This window comes from Mesocricetus auratus, unplaced genomic scaffold (assembly GCF_017639785.1).
Source record: "Mesocricetus auratus isolate SY011 unplaced genomic scaffold, BCM_Maur_2.0 Super-Scaffold_6730, whole genome shotgun sequence".
NCBI classification, from domain to species: Eukaryota; Metazoa; Chordata; class Mammalia; order Rodentia; family Cricetidae; genus Mesocricetus; species Mesocricetus auratus.
Genome location: NW_024429184.1, coordinates 54,399,191 through 54,417,556, shown reverse-complemented (window position 1 = coordinate 54,417,556; position 18,366 = coordinate 54,399,191). Strand labels below are relative to the sequence as shown.

Below are 18,366 nucleotides of genomic sequence, written 5' to 3'. Positions count from 1 at the left end.
AAATGGATAAAGAAATTTTTTTTTGTTTTCGTTTTTTGAGACAGTCTCTCTGTGTAGCACTGGCTGTCCTGGAAGTCGTTCTGTAGACTAGGCTGACCTTGAATTTACAGAGATCCGCCTGCCTCTGCCTCCCAAGTGTTGGGATTAAAGACATGCACCACCACTCCCAGCAAAGTTTTAAAGTACTTTATTATTATTGTGTATGTGCATGCAGACAGCCATATTGAGACCAAAGGGCAACTTTCAGGATTTGGTCTTCTTCTACTGTGAGTTCTGGGAATGCAACCCAGGCCATTTACCCACCAGCACCTGGAGAAGAGCTGTAAGAGTTCTAGTTGAAGCTGGGGAGGAGAAATCTGTAGTGAACACAGCTGGTACCACACCCCTCTTCCACAACAGTTCTGGCTGTGGTTTTTATACTCAGAAATTCAGCTGCTCTGCCTGAGTGGGATGCCCAAACCTCAGTATGGCAGGGCTCCTTCAAGGTGGTACTTCCCACAGAGTGTGGCACAAGTACACGTCTCCACAGACGCTGATGCCTTTGAATTCTGATTTTTTCCCTTGAAAATGATTTTATTTTACTTAAAAAATATGTGCGTATGTGTATGTCTGTGTGGGTATGTGCATCTGAGTGTAGGTGCCCTGGGAATCTGGAAGACGGCATCAAGATCCCTTGAAGCTGGAGTTATAGGGGAGGGGGTAGTTAGCCACCCGCTGGAAAACAAAATCAGTTCCTCTATAAAAACAGCACATGCTCTTAACTGATGAGGCATCTCTTGGGCCCCCTATATTCTGATTTCTTGCTTTGTTTTCCTGGTAAAGGTAGTAGATACATAGCTTTAGAGTCTTATACGAATTTCTGATTCCAGGGCAACTACTTTACAGTCTTGTTTCTCTTGTTTCTAACCCCACGCACCAGTTGTCTAGAGAACAGACACAATATGGTTATATTCAAGTAAGCTCTGTACCCTGCCCTGTAAAGCCTTGGACCTACCTCCCTTTCCACTATGACCTCCACTTTTCTACTCAGCTGAGCTGGAAACCTTAAGCATCAGTTTCCAGTCTTACTGGAACAGTCTCCTACAGTTTTCCTATCAACCCTCACTTTAACTCAACTCCAACATGGCTCTCCGAAGTAGTCTTGGCTACAGCCACACAGGATCACACATTACCAAAGCCAGCATCTAAAAAAGCATCAAACACCACTCCTGTGGCTCTCCACAGTCATAACCCTCAGTCTTGAATCTGAAACTTCCTAATCGATTCTTGCTTACACCAAAGTATTTCACTACTTACCAGACTTAAGCCACCCTATGAGGTCTTGACCACTAATGTTACCTTAAAATATATGCATAGAAAGTGGAAAAGAATAGATTAACAGAGCAAAGAGAATGATGAGGAAGAAGCCTTTGTATCTTTCCAGGTATGAAACAGATGAAAAGTTCATAGTGGAGACAGAGGAGAGACAGATTAAAGTATTATCTAAGAGGGAAGGGAAGAGCAGGGGAGGATCTCAGTGGGAAACACTGCTGTCCAGCACATGCAAGGCCCTGGATTTGATATCCAGCACAGTCAAGAGTAAAGAAGAAAAAGAAAAAAGAAACAACAAGGTTGATAGTGAAAGGGTAAACTAAACTCAAAGGCTTCACTTCTAATAATTTAGAAATAAAGGGACCAGACCCTCACTCAGCCCCCTGCTTTAGTAACTATGACAGGCTACAGAAGAGACATGTAGGCCTCTGGCACAAGGAAATTCCAGATCCTCTGGCCTCCTGGAGTCTAGGACCAAAACTGAACACAAAGAAACTCCAGACCCCCACCCCCAGCCTCCTAGATGCTGGGTTCCTGGGAACTGTTTGGCCACAAAAGAAACTCCAGGAGAAACCAAAACCTCCCCTGTAGTCTCCAGGATATAGTTCTGAAAACTACTGGTATCTACGTGCAACAGGCCACCTGCAAGTAACAAGACAATGCCATAGAAACCACAAAATGTTCCCTCTTAGCACTGACCAATGAAAATAATTGGTACACAGGTATTTCATGCCAAAATATGAGTTTGAGAAATTCTAATTGTTCCCAAATGTCAACCAATCAGAAACTAACCCGTACCTACTGATGTTAATCCTACAACTTTTGTCTATAGAACCTAGCAGTAGACAGGGAACTTCTGTCCCTCTGGGGGCTGCTGCATCAGAATGCCAGACGGGGTTCCTGTCATGGGTGGATGAACAATCATTAAACCTTGCTTTTGCAGTTTCGTGGGTCTGTCTTCCTGGTGGTCTCTGGGGACTTTGCAATTTAGGCACAACAGATAGAAACTTGCAAATGGATTGGATTTACCAGTTTAGAAGAGTTACAATGAAGAGAATGGCTCTCAGCTTTCAGGCTGTGTGGACAGTAATTCGATTACCCAAATCAAAAACTATAGCTTGACAATTAGTCTGAAATTAGCCAGGCTCTCTTGTATAAGAAGAAATACATATTTAGAGAATAAAGCACCAATAGCCTGAAAAACGAGCTTTTGCCATCATAAGAGGGGGTAAGGGGTGGGGGACAAACAGAGAGAAAGAGATGTAGAAACCTGAGCTGGAAGGACCTGACACACCCCATGGGTGATTCCCAAACTATCTGCAAATGACATCAGTCTACTCTATGTATGCATAAGTAAGAGGACGAAGGTCTGCATGCCTAGAATCATACCAACTAAAAAAATAAAATCAAGGTATTTTGTAAATATATTAAAACTTTAGGGTTAAAAAGTGACTAATACTACTAATATTGGTGATAAAGCCGTGTCAACATTAAAAAGATGACAAAGGATGCCAGACATTGGTGGGTCACACCTTTAATCCCAGCACTTGAGAGGCAGAGGCAGGTGGATCTCTCAGTTCGAGGCCAGCCTGGTCTATAGAATGAGTTCCAGGATAGTCAGGGCTACAGAGGGAAGTCTTGAATCCTTAGGAGGCCTTGCTGGCTGGTCAGAGGTTTCAGCTAATCATGGCCTGAAGGCTTTTTTTCAAAGCTTAGTGACATAGGGCTCCCTTCCCTTCCCAGTGAAACTTCCTGCTCTCTACCTGTCCTTATCTGGAGAATGTCCCTCTGGCCCAGAGAACTGTTGTGGGATATCCTCTTGTAAACTGTAAAGATTTGTCATTCTAACTGTTTAATAAAACACTGACTGGCCAGTAGCTGAGCAGGAAGTTAGATGAGAAAGGCAAACTGAGAATGCTGGGACAGAGAAGGGAGGAGTCAGGAGTCTCCCGCCAGATGCAGAGGAAGCAAAATGAGAATACTGTACTGAGAAAAGATACTAAGTCATGTGACTAAACATAGGTAAGAATTATGGGTTAATTTAAGTGTAAGAGCTAGTTAGTAATAAGCCTGAGCTACTGGTGGAGCATTTATAAGTGCTATTAAGCATCCAAGTTAATTATTTGGGAAGTAGCTGTCAGGTATTTGGGAATTGCAGGACAGAAACTTCGGACCCAGCCTCAAAAGATAAATGTCTGTGATTAAGGGATTACACCAGTGACTGGCATCTACTATATGTCTACATGTGCACACATGTACATTTATCCATATGCACATGTGTACATACTTACAAGTTACATACAATACACACAGAAATTTAAAAGCAGTCATAACAGTTTTTAGAATAAAAGTTGAGCTTTGTTCACACACAAAACAATGTACATAAACCTTGTACACCTCCCCATATAGTAGGCAGGCCAATCCATACTCCACACCCATGAACTAGGTCTAGTGATTTACTTCTTACAGAGTAGGGTGTAAGTGAAAATGCACGTTCCATGGCACTGTTTCCATGATTTCCCTTCTCCCTTTCTTAGATTACTCATGAAGGCACTCACTGCATCTAGAGGGAGAGAGAGGCCCATGTGGAAGAAACTAAGGCCTCCTGTCAACAACCAGCATGTTAATGCTATGGTCTGGACCTGGAACATTCTCCAAAGATTCAGTTCATGGTTTGGTCACCAGCCCATGGCACAACTGGTAGTCCTCTACTCCCAGTCAAGCCTTAAGATGACTGCTACCAGGCAAATACCTCCAATGACCTTCCTAAGAGACCCTGAGCCAGACTCATCAACTAAGGCACTCATTGATTCCTGGACCATATCAATGACATGAGACTAACAGACATTTACTATTCTAAGTTTTAGGATAACTTGTTACACACAGTGCTGACTAGTTTTGTGTGTCAACTTGTCACAAGTTGGAGCCAACAGATTGGAATTAGCCTTAGTTGAGGAAATACCTCCATGAGATCCAGCTGTAAGACATTTTCTCAACTAGTGATCAATGGGGGAGGACCCAACCATGTTGGATAGTGCCATGCCCAGGCTGCTGGTCCTAGGTTCTATAAGAAGGCAGGCTAAGCAAGCCAGAGAAGCAAGCCAGTAAGCATCCCCCCTCCATGGCCTCTGCCTCCAGGTTCCAGCCCTGCTTGAGTTGCTATTGCAACTTCCTCCAATGATGGACTATGATCTAGAAGTGTAAACCAAATAAATCTTTTTCTCCCCAACTTGCTTTTTGGCCATGATTTTATTGGAGCAATAAAAACCATAATCAAGACACACACAAATCGATACCAACAATCACACTATGTGCATTCTTGATTCTCTGCCATACTTCATGCCACTTTCCCAGAAGTATCCTTTCATTAATTTCTAAGTTCTCCATCTTCCAGATTCTGAAGTTCCATCTTTTAGAAAAGACTTTCCCCACCCTGCTTACAAAACCATTTTCACTCTTTCTCTGAGCACTTCATTCACTTGGACATTTGCTCATACATTTTTTGCATTGTCGCTATGCTCTACAGATCTTTCAAACTGTATTCAGCATACTGTAGTGAAGCTATGAAAAAGGTTTATTGAGGAAAAAAATCAAATTACACACACATATGCACATATGCATGCATGCATGAACACTTGTACTGTAAGTGTATCTGAAGAGCATAAAGTAAAAAACATGGATGTGAAGGATAGAACGGAGCTATGCTATCTCAAGTACGTTCACTTGCTAGTGCCAAAGCATTGGGGTAAGTTACTTAAAATGCCAGCCTTAGTTTCTTCGTGATTTTTAAACAAGTTTCCTAACAGTATTATTATTAGAGTAATAAAAAGATTTAAGAAAATAATGCATGCAATTTTCTTCATAAAGTATTTTGCATAGAATACAATGTTCAACAAATGTGAAATATTGTTTATGTTACAATAACCACAAATTACAAAATATGTACTGAAATACTAGTCTCCGAGTTTCTAGATGTTACCAAGTAGCAATGAATTAATGAAAAATTATAAATGCTAAAATAGAACCCAGATATTCCATTAAAACAACTTTTAATTTAACTTAATTTTTTTATTTGGAAATTCCACTCTTGACCCAAGTGAAGGAAAGAAGTCTTGACTTTTCCTCCTCTGTTCTACTGAGGTTCTAACGTCAAAGTTTTTGTGGAAACACTTCAAAAGGCTTGCACTCCTTAAAAATCAGCCACACCAAGCCATGGCCAGATCACTTGTGACCTTTGTAGTCCTGAGATAGCATTAAAAACTTACTAGATATTTCCTTTGACCATCTCTGCCCTGGTAGAGTTTTACACAGGTGATAACTGCAAAGCAACAATTCTGGTAGTCACAAAAACAATCTGTAACAACCACGCCAACAGAGCAAAATCCAAAAGCAGTTTCTATGATATGCATCCCAACTAGGAAAAACTTGAACCTCCTAATACTATGCACAGTCTACACCACATATTTCCCAAGCTGGACATTTCTAGAAAAGATCATAATTCACAATCTGACCACATGTGAACATATAAATTCATATAACTATTGTCTTTTATTTAAAGATAAACATAACACACCCTTTTACATTATCATAGATATATTAAATTACCATAGATATATTAAAGAAGGGCTAGCTCACAGGAGAAGTCTAAATCACCAATCTAAGCAAAAATAGACACACACACACACTTTTACAGTGTTCTTTCTCTTCTGAAATAGAGACTCAATTCAAATATTTATTTTCTCTTTACCAATAATACACCTTGAAAACTTTAGTTTTTGAAACATCCACTATATATTCCACTCTCTATTTGACCCTATATATTTCATAACCTGAAATAGAAACAAAGACTGGGAAATTAGCTTGTTTATTCCACCCCAGTGTCAAACAAAAGTACAAATAACATTCAGGGCACGTGCAAGTTACCTGGGAGCTGCCAATCATGCTTGTTTTGAAACTCTTCGATTTTCAGAGCTGTCAATCATGTGTGTTGTGATAGAGATGCCAGAGTAGAGATAATGCATTAAGAGATATAACCCGTATTTACACATTAATAAATAAAAGGATTTTTTACTTATACAGCTGAGCTGGATGATTTTTTTTTACAGAAATGCTTGCAATTCCTGAAAAATGAAAATATAACAATGAAATGAAAAGGTTTCAAGAATTTGACAAATCAATAAGCATTGATAAACTGGAGATTCTGTATTTTGGTAAAGGTAGAAGCACTCCTTGCCTGGTAACTATTCAGAAGTTGAATGCCCAAGAATGAGAAAGAGAATGTGAGAATCAAATCGATCTCAATGTGAGCAAGCAGGCAGAAATGTCTAAAATAGCATCCTTCTGCTCTACCTTCCCAGTACAATCAACACACTAGCTACCTACCTCGTGAGTCACATCTGAACTAGAACACTGTTTAAAACCCAGCCTCTGCCTCCTGTATCAACAACAGGCTCATCTCTCCCTACTTTGCCGAGGAATTTCTGTTTCCCCACCAGCAGGCTTTATTCACACTGACATCATTTCTTTCTAACCGTTTCCTCAGGGACCTAACTCTAACATTTTTCTTTCATAGTACACTCCACACCTCTTCACTGAAACACAAATGCGATCCATGTAACCTGTTAAAATACTTCAATGGCTATTTGTCCCCTTTCAGATGGAGCCATGCTTTTTAGAACAGCACACATATCACTGAAAACCCAGATTCTGTCCACCTGCCACCTTTCCTATCATATCTCCTTAACCCAGAGTGGCTAAACCAGCGAGGTTCCTAAACATGGGCTCTCTTTTCTGGCAACCAACTTCTTGCTCTCACCCATACTTCCCACTAATTTCAACAGTAATAGCCTCTCTGATGATGCAAGCAATGGAAACACTGACCCCTAGTCTCCATCCCTAAAGAACACAGTGAAAAGAATGAACACGGTGTTATTTATATGCCATTATTCTCTGTACCATGGACTGAATCAACTCTCCAGATGCAGATCTTATCTTTAGTCCATGTATCATTAGCATTAATAACACTGAGGTAGCTTTAATACAGTGGTTCTCAACTTTCCTAATGCTACCACCCTTCAATACAGTTCCTCATGTTGTGGTGATCACCAGCCATAAAATTATTTCATTGCTACTTCATAACTGTAATTTTGATACTATTATGAATCATAATGTAAATTATCTGTGTTTTCCTATGGTCTTAACCCCTGTGAAAGGGTCCTTTGACCCCAAAGGAGTCGAGACACACTACTCTACTAGCTATACACGTAAAGTTTTCTGGACTCAGTGAAAAATTATACTACGTTCTGTTTGTTTAAAAATAAATGTTTTACAGGTATATTCCAAAGCAACCAAATTAATCAACATCAGAAAGCTTTCTTTAGGTTTAACAATTTTTTAAAGGAATTTCATGATCTACTTACAAGTTCACTGTAAGAATTTTCACTTCTTCAAACACAATCTAGAATCCAATAATCACATCTTATTTTTCCTACTATTCTATACTGAAGGTGTTAAAGTTTCTACCATGACAAATGCTCATGTCCCAAACACTCAGCACCTTGGCTGGTTCAACAGACACTGCTCTAATATGTGACAATTCCTGTCAATGGCATCAGTGAACAGAGGAAAACCCCACAGCAGCCACACTTCACTCATTAGGAAGTTACTTATCTGGTGACATCAAGTATTCCCAGAAGCCAATGAGAACAAAGCTAAAGGAGTTGAGAAACTGTCACAATACATGTTGAAGCTCATGTGCTAAAGCATGCTGGGTCCTTACTAAGTAGCAGTTCTTATTTTAAGCATAGCAAATTCTCAGGTTTTAGCACACTGGAATAGGAAAAACAGTAATAGCCTCTCTGATGATGCAAGCAATGGAAACACCGACCCCTAGTCTGAGATCTGAGAGCAGAAATGGGCATCACACCAGAAAAGGGGAGTTGAAACAAAACTATACAACTGGGGATTATGTGGTTACTGAGCAGTAATTCTATATGGTATCTGGGTGATAATAAAATATATAAATTCATATTTGTGAGTATGACTTTGAGACTTAAAAAACAGAAAAGGTTAAGTTTTACATCCAATGAAGTGCAAAGCCGCTACATTCTATAAAATCACCAAAGAATTATAAGTTAATAAGTAGTATGTATATCAAAGGACTTCTGTTCCCAGCAGAATAGCATGAGCCATGCTGACTTCAGCTACCAATCACTGTTAAACATAACTAATTCCTGTTACTATTGTCATCACTAAAATTACAATCTCCATTTATTCTAAAAAGCCTGGGCCCTATTCATTACCGTAATGGTGATAACACTATCAAATATGGAATACTATTGTCTTAGTCAGTTTAGGATGCTGCAACGAAGCCTCAGAAAAATGGCAGCTTATAAACAGCAGCAACATATTTCTCAGAGATCTGAAAGTTAAGGAGTTCAGCAAGGAAGCAGCTGAGTCTGTGTCTGATGAAGGCCAAGCCCTGGAACACTGAATCTATCTTCAACTGGTGGAGTGATCAAGGAAGCTCTCAAGTGCCTCTTTTACAAAAGCATTAATGCTACTCATGAGGGAAGCACTCTCATAATTTAATCCCTTATCAATAGCCCGATCAACCTTCTAATAGCATCACACTGGTGATCACGTTTTAACATCTGAATTTTCACACACACACACACACACTCTTAGACCACAGCAACCGTGGCCACTTGGACAGAATACTATAGCAAACTACTCTGTACTCTTTAACAGATCTGCATCTCCCTTTCTCATTAATGCACTGTTTTCAGTGTCCCTAGCAGAAAAGTATTTCGAAGGTGAGACTAAATTTTGATAACATGTGAATAATCTTGTGTTTCATGATCTGGAAAGCATCAAAGTTGGACAGAAAACTCTCACAGGCCCTGAATTAACACAGAGCCCTACGCTGAAGCTCTTCCTTGTTAATTATTAATTGTGTAACTACAGCACATTATGCCCAGAGAGTCATTTCATTCATTTGGAGAACAGCAATAATATTGCCTACATTCTGTTTTTGTGAGCTATTGACATTGGGACAAACCTGTTAATATGAGTATACACTGTGTGCATATGACATAAGAAAAATATCTATTTAAAGGGTAGGCAAATACTGAAAAAGTGTTTTGTCTAAATCAGGGCTGCAACTCTCTGGTCACAGAGGAACAAAAGGAGACTCAGACAAAAGAGACAGATATGCTATAAGGATGAGAAGCAAAAGCAAACCAACTTAAACACACCTTCTGTTTGAGTAAGGTCCACTGTAGAGCTCTGGCCCACCTTCTTTCCCTAGCCTTGCCTATACTGTAAGACTTAAGCCTGTCAGGGCCACCACTGGAAAGAGAACCAGACAGAAAGACATCTGCAAAGCAAGACCTTCCAATTTTTACCATCTTTTTTTTTTTTCATCTTTTGTGTGTATGTATGAGTGGGAGTGTAAAGAGAAACCTTTTCCTTGAGAGAAGTCTAAGAGAAGGCCTTACTCTGTAGCTGGTATGGTCTGGCACTTACTATATACATCAGACTGACTTTAACCTGCCTTAGTGCTCCAAGTGCTGAATTATAGAGGTAATACCACTCTTAACTTTGCTTCTCAACCTACAAATATTCTTGCTCAATCAGTTCTTTAGGAAAATCAACTCTGGGGTCTTTTAAAAACATGAAAATTAGCTCTTATGGCTGGCATGGTGACACACACCTGTAATCTCAGCACTTAAGAGAAGACTGAGGCATAAAAGACTATGCTGAGTTCTAGGTGAACCTGAGCTACTTAAAAATACCCTATCTCAAAAAGCAAACCAGCCAAACAAGCAAATAAAAAAGCAAAGGATTAGCTCTGATAAGAACAACTTGAAAAGAGATAGTGGGGACTTGGCAGGTAAGAACCCTGGTTGACCTTCCAAAGGACAAACTCGGAACTGCTGAGAACGGGGAGTGACTCCTTTCTTAGCACTTTCTACTACTCTCAAACAACTTCTGAAGTCTTTCTGAAATTTTCTAGAACTTGTTGGTGCAAAGATTAGAAACCATTTATTTAAAAAATTGGAAAGCATTTATTTAAAAAATAAAATTCACATACACACAGCTAAATCCAGGTTTGGTGACACATACCTGTAGTCTCAGAAATTGGGAGGCTGAAGCAGAAGGATCATGGCTTAACAGGACTATAGTTGAGACCCTGTCTCAAGAAACAAGACAATAGCCCAAATAGAGCAAAACAAACACTATGGAGCTTATTAAAGGCCGTATGGCTAACAGAAATACTGAAGTCATCAAATTGTTTGCAATCACTATCAGTTTTTCTAAGTCTGAAATATCATTAAATGTATTTACTAAAATAATGACAAAGAAATTAAACATATACCTAAACTTACATTTAACTAGCTTTTATTTATCTTTCACTGTATCTTCCCATTCTTTAAAATGTCCTAAATTAGAATGTACTCAACCACACAAACTTCTGAATGGCAGGCTAGTGGGCAGCTTAGTGGTAGAGCATTTATCTAATGTACATGCCCAAATTAATCCTGGCCTGCAGAAATGAAGTCTGAATAAAGATAAAACATGATTCCTAAAGTACTGAAAGAAAAGAAGAGGTCAGGATACAGCTGATGAATAGTAAATAAATATGCATGCCCTATTTATAGTGACTTCAAATGAGTCATAACACAAGATTTGGTCACTCAGAAACTGTCCATCAGAGGTCTGGTACTATGGCGGTGGAATGCAAAGATCTTTCAAACCCATAATCTAAACATACAGGGACAACAGAGGAGAGGCACTGCCAGGCTGGACCTCAGTACTGCTCATTCCAGTGAGACCATCTTCCTGGCAGTGACCACGGTCAGACCAACAACTGTTCGAAAGCTTCCACCCACACATTTTGTTTTGCATACAAATAGGAATGAAACATGACTGAAGCAGTAATTACACTGGTCTTACATTTTTTTACAGTACTTTCAAAGCTTAAGTGACAGACACCTATGTAAACCTATAATAAACTGACGACTTTTAGGAACAGCCTACACTTTCTACACATACAAAATAAGAGATTTAATCAATACTCTGTGGACAGTAGAAAAACATCATGATACAAAGAAAGCTGGACAACGAACATCCTAGCTTAGTTTCTCTCTTAAAAACCACGTTATGTATTGTAGACAGCAGAAGAAAATAATCAAAGCCTCCAGGTTAAATTATGACTGAACTGAACTACTCCTTGGACGCACTTAGATCTATCACTTCTGGTCCACAGAAGAGGGAACCATGTGTAAGCTTCAGTTTCTGCTTCCTCATTTTAAAAAAGGTCCTCTGACGGCATTTCTCCTCTATGTCAAAACAGGCTGTGGGCAAAGGGCTTTTCTATTACTTTCTACTCACCTGCATTCTGTCACCATATTCTCCTTTTCCATCTGCAGGGTACTGCTATTTAAAACTAATTTATATGCTAACATACTACCTATTCCTTTTCCCCATTAAACAGAATCTTTACTTCACAAGGACAGAGAAAGGTGTGGGATTTTTGTTTTGCTTTGTTTTTTCACTAGCCCTGTCAATAGTGCGTGGCACACTGAGATCTAGCAAGTATAAATGACTAGATGAATATACAAATGAGCATATCAACCCCTGCACAACCTTCTTCATGATCTTCATTCATAAATGCATTAATTTTGTCAGTAGTTTGGAAGTTAAGGAGCTATTTCTAGATACTGGACAGATGGTTTGTTAAGCAGGAGCTGAGAAATATCTACTGTAGGTAACTATAGAACCAAGAGATGCACATATTTACCTCACTTACATACAGAAAGAAGGAAGGGAGGGAGGGAAAGAGGAAAAAGGAGGGAGAGAAGGAGGGAGGGAGGAAGGGAAGGAAGGGAGAAAGGGGGAAGGAAGGGAGAAAGGGGGGAAGGAAGGGAGGAAGGAAGGGAGGGAGGAAAGGAAGGAAGGAAGGAAAGGAGGGAGGGAGGGAGGAAGGAAGGAAGGAGGGGAGGGAGGGAGAGAAGGAGGAAGGAAGGAAGGAAGGAAAACAGCAACTGCTCTAAACACTAGAGATCTGAATTGCAAAAGCACTGTGAACTGCTTATCCCATCTCCTTCCAAAAGACTTGTTAAGTAGTTGATTTTACTTTAGAAGACAGATGGTGGTGGGTCTACATGTGCAGTTATTTCTCTAAGAATCTATACTAATGTGTGTGTGAACAGTTTTAAATGAAATTCTAAGGGTTAGTAAATATTGCAATAGATTCTAACATTTAACTATTTAAAGCTACATTATAAAGAATATCCAAAACATATTATAGTCCACATAAGAGAATATCTAATCTCAAATACTGACATTTAAAAATGTGCAATTTAACAATAAGGAACAAGAATCAAATCTGTAATTCTGAAATTTTCTATTCTAGATATCCTGAAGGCATTCGAAATATTATGTTCAAGAAAGTGACATAGTGACAAAACAGATATAAAATTTTAACTAAATGAAAAAAGACCAACCACTATTCATAAAGAATTATCTATTAAATTTTTTAAAAAATTCAATCCTTATGGAGAAAGTGCCAGATATAGTGCTATGTATACACCTATAATCCCAGCATTCAGGAGGGAGGCAGAAGCAGGAATGCCCAAGCTCCAGGCCAGTGAGGGCAACATAACAAGACTGTGCGTCGAACAGAAGATGCAAAAGAATCTCAGGTATCTGGAAGTTACAATAAACTTGACTGAGTAGGAAACTATCTACTAACAGTTTTATCTACAGATAGGCTTAGCAGGGACAGCTTTAAAGAACAGATATCCACATCTGCCCCTCCATAAGATTTCAATAACAGCCACATAACAAGAGGAACACCTGCCTCCCGACACCATCCTTGTTCTAAATGCTTATATGCAGACTAAGCCTTCAGCCACCCTGTAAAGCTCGCACACACAGCACAGTGTTGAAATCTCGACTGCACATATGCCCATGTTGGAGTTTCTTTTGGTCTTACTACTTTGGACTGGGTTTGTATGTATGTTTACATTTGCCCGAGCCATCACTCCCCATTCCAGGGAGTGAAGGAAGTTCATTGTCCCCTAGGTCTCAGTGGCTTACACCACTCAGCTTAATGAAACAGAGGGGACATCTGATTAGCTGAAACAGAGGTGTACTGGAGAGGTTCAAACTACCTTGTGAAAGCCCACTGTCTACATCTTCCCGGATATACATTTAGTGATACCAAACTGGTAATGTGAAACTGGCAAAGCTGAGGCTCTTTTTAAAATCAGAAATAAACCGTTAAGTAGTCTCTCAGATATCACTGATGGGAAAAACAAATGGGCATTTCACTGATTTTGTCAGGTAGAACAAGCCTGTGATCCTAACTGGGTGAGCCCAGCTACTACCTGCACTTGTAAACACCCGGAGTTTCTAACTACCTCTTAGAATTGCTCTCTTAGACTCTTTGCTTCTATAATACAATTGATTCTTTCTTTTTCACATGTATATGTGCTGTGTGTGTTGTACAAGGCAGCATGTGCACATGTGCCTGCATCTGGGTGTGTATGGGTATGTGTGTATTGGAGGTGTTCATGCATGTGTGTATATGTGGAGGCCAGAGGCTGATGTCTAGCTAGTCATCTTACTAAGGGAATCCTCTGTCTCCACCTTTGAAATGTCAGTATTACAGGCAGAAGCCGCACCACCCACTCAGTATTTATGCAGGTTCTGTGAATCAAACACTGTTCCTTATGTTTGCTATTTGTTCAGCAAGTGCTTTAACTATCCAGCCATCTCCCAGCTCATCTTTTCTTTCTTTTCAAGACTGGGTCTCACTATGTAACCTTGGCTGGCCTAGAACTCTCTATGGGGACCAGGCTGGCCTAGAACTAGGAAGAGATCCACCAGTCTCTGCCTCCAAGAGCTAGGATTAAAGGTGTGTGCCATGAACCTGGCACACACTTCTTTTCTGTTAGTATGCCTGCACACGGGGTGTGTGTGTTTGAATGTCTCCCTATCCATGTGCCTTCCTTGATCACTCTCCGCCTTTTTTACTGAGGCCGACTCTCTCACTTAAATCCAGAGCTTGCCGGTTCAACCGGTGCAGATAAGCAGCTTCCTCCAGGAACCCTATTTCTGACTCCCATGAGCATTACCACATTGTTTGCACAAGGCTCTGAGAATAAGTGATGGTTGAGGGCACAGTCTTTAAAAGACATCTATACCATGCCCCCTAAGGCTCAAGGAACATTTCAGAAGAGGGGGCAGAAAACTGTAAGAGACAGAAGACAGGAAGAAGAGCTACAAAGTACCATGGACAGGTATTGCAATCAAGGGTTCACAGAAGCTGCGGTGACTGCACTAGATCTGCAAAATGAGCTCATCAACGACCAGGCAAGGATATGAACGGAGGACAGGCTGACAGAATCTGTCTCTCACTACTGAACTATCTGCCAACAGACTCAGGGAAGGGGAAGTCATTGCTTATGGTCTGTGCCCACTGGTGACCCTCCCAGGCTCCAGTGTGTACTTCCAATTCAGTGGTCACATTGATGATCCCAGTTAAACTAATGAGTCAATCAACAACCAGGTCATGAACCTGGAAGGAGTCGTACAGGGAGGAGAGTGTCCATCATGATGTGAGGGAGATAAGAGAGTAGGGAGGAGTATCATGTATGTATGAAATTGTCAAAGAACAAAGTTAATTAAAAAAAATCACCTGTGTTCAACAAAACCTTTGTGGTACATCAACCTTTATAACTACACACACAAGGGGGAGGTATGCATTCACAAGTGAATGGAGACCAGAAGTCAACATCTCAACATTGGATGTCATTTCTTAGGCACTGTCCATCATGTATTCTTTTTTGAGACAGGGTCTTTCATTGGCCTCAAGCTCCCCTAGACTATATTGGCTGGCCAGTGAACCCTAGGGATCCACCTGCCTCCCAGCACTGGGATTACAACTGCATGTACCACACCTGGCTTTCTGTGGGGGTTCCAGGGTTGGAGCTCTGGCCCTTATGATGGCAGAACAAGCAATTTAATGACAGTCATTTCCCTACTCCTATGAACACATTAAAGCCACTTAGAAATGATTCTACTTACTTGCCATCCACCTCTGGTCTTTTACATACACAGTGAAACTTGCCACCAAAATCTATGTAGAGATCATCCTCCACAACATGAAAGATCCGTCCAATGACCAGCTTGTCCTTGGCAGGCCCCATCTGTGTCAGTGGGGAGTGTCTCAGCATGGAGGCAAAGGATTCCACATTTTTTGGAGATTCCTAAATATGAGAAGAAATATTTATATACATGAAATCCACCAAAAAGATGAGAGTAAGTTGAACAGTGGCTTAAAGAGGAAATTTCACAAAACCAATTTTCTGTACACTTACACGGTGCATGATTAATTCAGCACTGAAAGTGGAAGGTTGCCCCCTAAGACAGTAATACTTTCACTTCCTCTTCGTCCCTTTCTTTCTCACAAAGGAACAAGAGGAAAAGGCCTGGTAGAGAGGTAAGGAGAGCAAGCAGGACATGGGGCAGTGCTGTCAGATCCTGGGCTCTTGAAGCACATTCAAAGAGACCACATTGACCTCACTCCCAGAACTGACCATCTACAAAAAACATCTAGCCCAGAGAGAGTGACTTCATCACAAAAATCAGTCTGAACATGAGTCCTTGTTATAGAATAATTTTAGACAACTTGGATTGGTATTCACAGCCCTCTTTGTTTTTCTGATATAAAAGGAAAACAGCCTCTCTTTTCTACTGTAAACTTTTCAGGAGACTTCTACAGGTATCTGCTTGAAAGCTGGACATGGGATATTGTGAAGGTATTTCCTTACTCTTACAACTGTTTGTCAGACATGCTTCTTTAGAAATCTGAATACAAACCTGTGTTTTCTAGTCATCTTTAATTTGAATATGGGATGTGTTTATGGATGTTGGTGCAAAATAAGTACCAGGTTTCTATTTGTGAGAACAAATTACAGAGGGACAGTAATAAATTGATGTGACTACCTCTACCTACCTACATCCTGAATTATGAATTGGTTTTACATATTACTCAAGGATTATTAATCATTCAATGGCATGTATCTTCAATTACACAACCACATTTGTAACAGAATTTTAATGTGTTACTCTGAGGATTATTATCTCAAATGCCTGCGCCTGTGAGGGACCCTAGAAGAATAAGAGGCCAGTATGGTAGGAAGAGCCACCACTCCGCCTTTTAAAAATACATACATGCATACTTGTTGAAGAAGAAAACAAGCAAACAAATAATACACACTCCATTTTATAAATGAGACAAAACATGCCCAAGGTATTCAGTTTGATTCATGGACCATAATTTTATGAGCTCTGCTTCCGAGGAAAATGGACAAGACAGTTGACTGATGCTGAGTCCCTCAGGTGCTCAAGTGTGCATGTGTGGATGGGGAGGGAGAGGGATTATCACAGTAGGTAATAACATACTGGGAAGGACTCCTCAGCACACAAAGTCAATACAAGCCAAAACCCATCAGTAGATCTGAACACCAGGAGTAGCCAGGAGATCATCTCACCAGCTATGACTCCTCAGTTCAGCTCCCCAAAAACGTATCTTAAAAGTGGATCTTGCTAGGCAGTGGTGGCATATACCTTTAATCCTGGCACTCGGGAAGCAGAGGCAGGCAGATGTCTGATCAACAAACTGAGTTCCAGGACAGCCAGGACAGTTACCCAGAGAAACCCTGTCTAGAAAACAAACAAACAAAAAAGGAACTCTTGCTGAAATAAAGGGAAAGAGGGAAAGTCATACCCTAGGGCAGCAGTTCTCAATCTTCTTAATGCTGCAACCCTTTAATACAGTGACCTCCCAAACATAAAATTATTCCATTGCTACTTCATAACTGTAATTTTGTACTGTTGTGACTGTAATGTAAATATCTATGTTTTCCAGTGGTCTCAGCGACCCCTGTGAAAGGGTCATTCTATACCTCCAAAAGGGTTGAAACCCACAGGTTGAGAACCACTATCCCAGAGGCTCAACATTGCCCAGCCCTGAATAGAGCAGAGTCACACTAAGCAAGCTAGGGGAAGAAACAAGACAACCACCATGTTCCTCTGCTGGAAGCCACTAAGCCACCCACAGCAGTCACCACCAGAGCAGCTGGGAAGACCAGACAGATACCAATGTAGGGTCTCACTGTGCTTGTAACCAGGAGGGCCTCCACCCCACTGATCCCTACTAGGTTTCTTCTTTTAATTTTTTTCAGCTGGTTCATTAAAGCCACAGCCCAAGCAAAAACAAGAGGATCCAAAAGTTAAACATGTACTTAAGGTCCACTCCTAAAATGCACAATCCCCTTCACCAACATGAAGAGATGTCTGGACTAAGAGCAGTGAGGCAGCAAGTGGCACTTCCCCTTGGGTTTTGAAGACAGAGTATTGGACTATTTAATAAAGATTCCCTTGAGTGGCAAAATGGCTCAGTGGGTAAGGGCACCTGCTGTCAAGCCTGACACCTGAGTTCAATTCCTAAAACCCACTTGGTAGGAGAGCTCCAGCAACTTGCCCTCTGTCCTCCACAGGCAAGCTATGCACACACACAAATAAGTGAAAATAAAGAAAAATCCCTTGAGAGTTTTAGTAAATCTGTTTTAAAATATTTATTCCATTATACACTTTTCCAAAAGTCCATTTTAAATCAAAGAAGAATGAAATATTTCTTTCTCTTCTGCTACCTTTGCCTTTATCACATTTTACAATGGGGGCAAATGTCGTCAATGAATGAAGTGGTCTTCCTGAAAGCATAAGACCCCTGGGTTAACATCTAAATTTATTCTTAAACTGTGTATTTATAATCACTCACTGACTTTTGAAAGTCATTTTAGATAATCAGATAAAAACCATAGTCTAGAACCATCTAGGATTTCCTAGAGCCTAAACCATTTATTTGTTAAGTGATTTCTAAAGGTATCAAAATATGGCAACTCCCACAGCACATTCTGACAACATTCTGGTAGTCCTGTTTTCAAGTGTCTGAACCAACACTTAGCTCCCTGCATGCTA

At 40.4% G+C, this 18,366-nt stretch overlaps 1 protein-coding gene across 1 annotated transcript in view; it reads right to left on the bottom strand.

Moving 5' to 3' along the window:
• Positions 1-18,366, bottom strand: part of LOC101839185 (28S ribosomal protein S28, mitochondrial) — a 114,864-nt gene that overhangs the window by 63,071 nt on the left and 33,427 nt on the right. Inside the window, exon 2 of the mRNA XM_013110901.3 lies at positions 15,409-15,590. Within this exon, the coding sequence (XP_012966355.1) occupies positions 15,409-15,590 (182 nt within the window). The remainder of the gene's footprint in view (positions 1-15,408; positions 15,591-18,366) is intronic.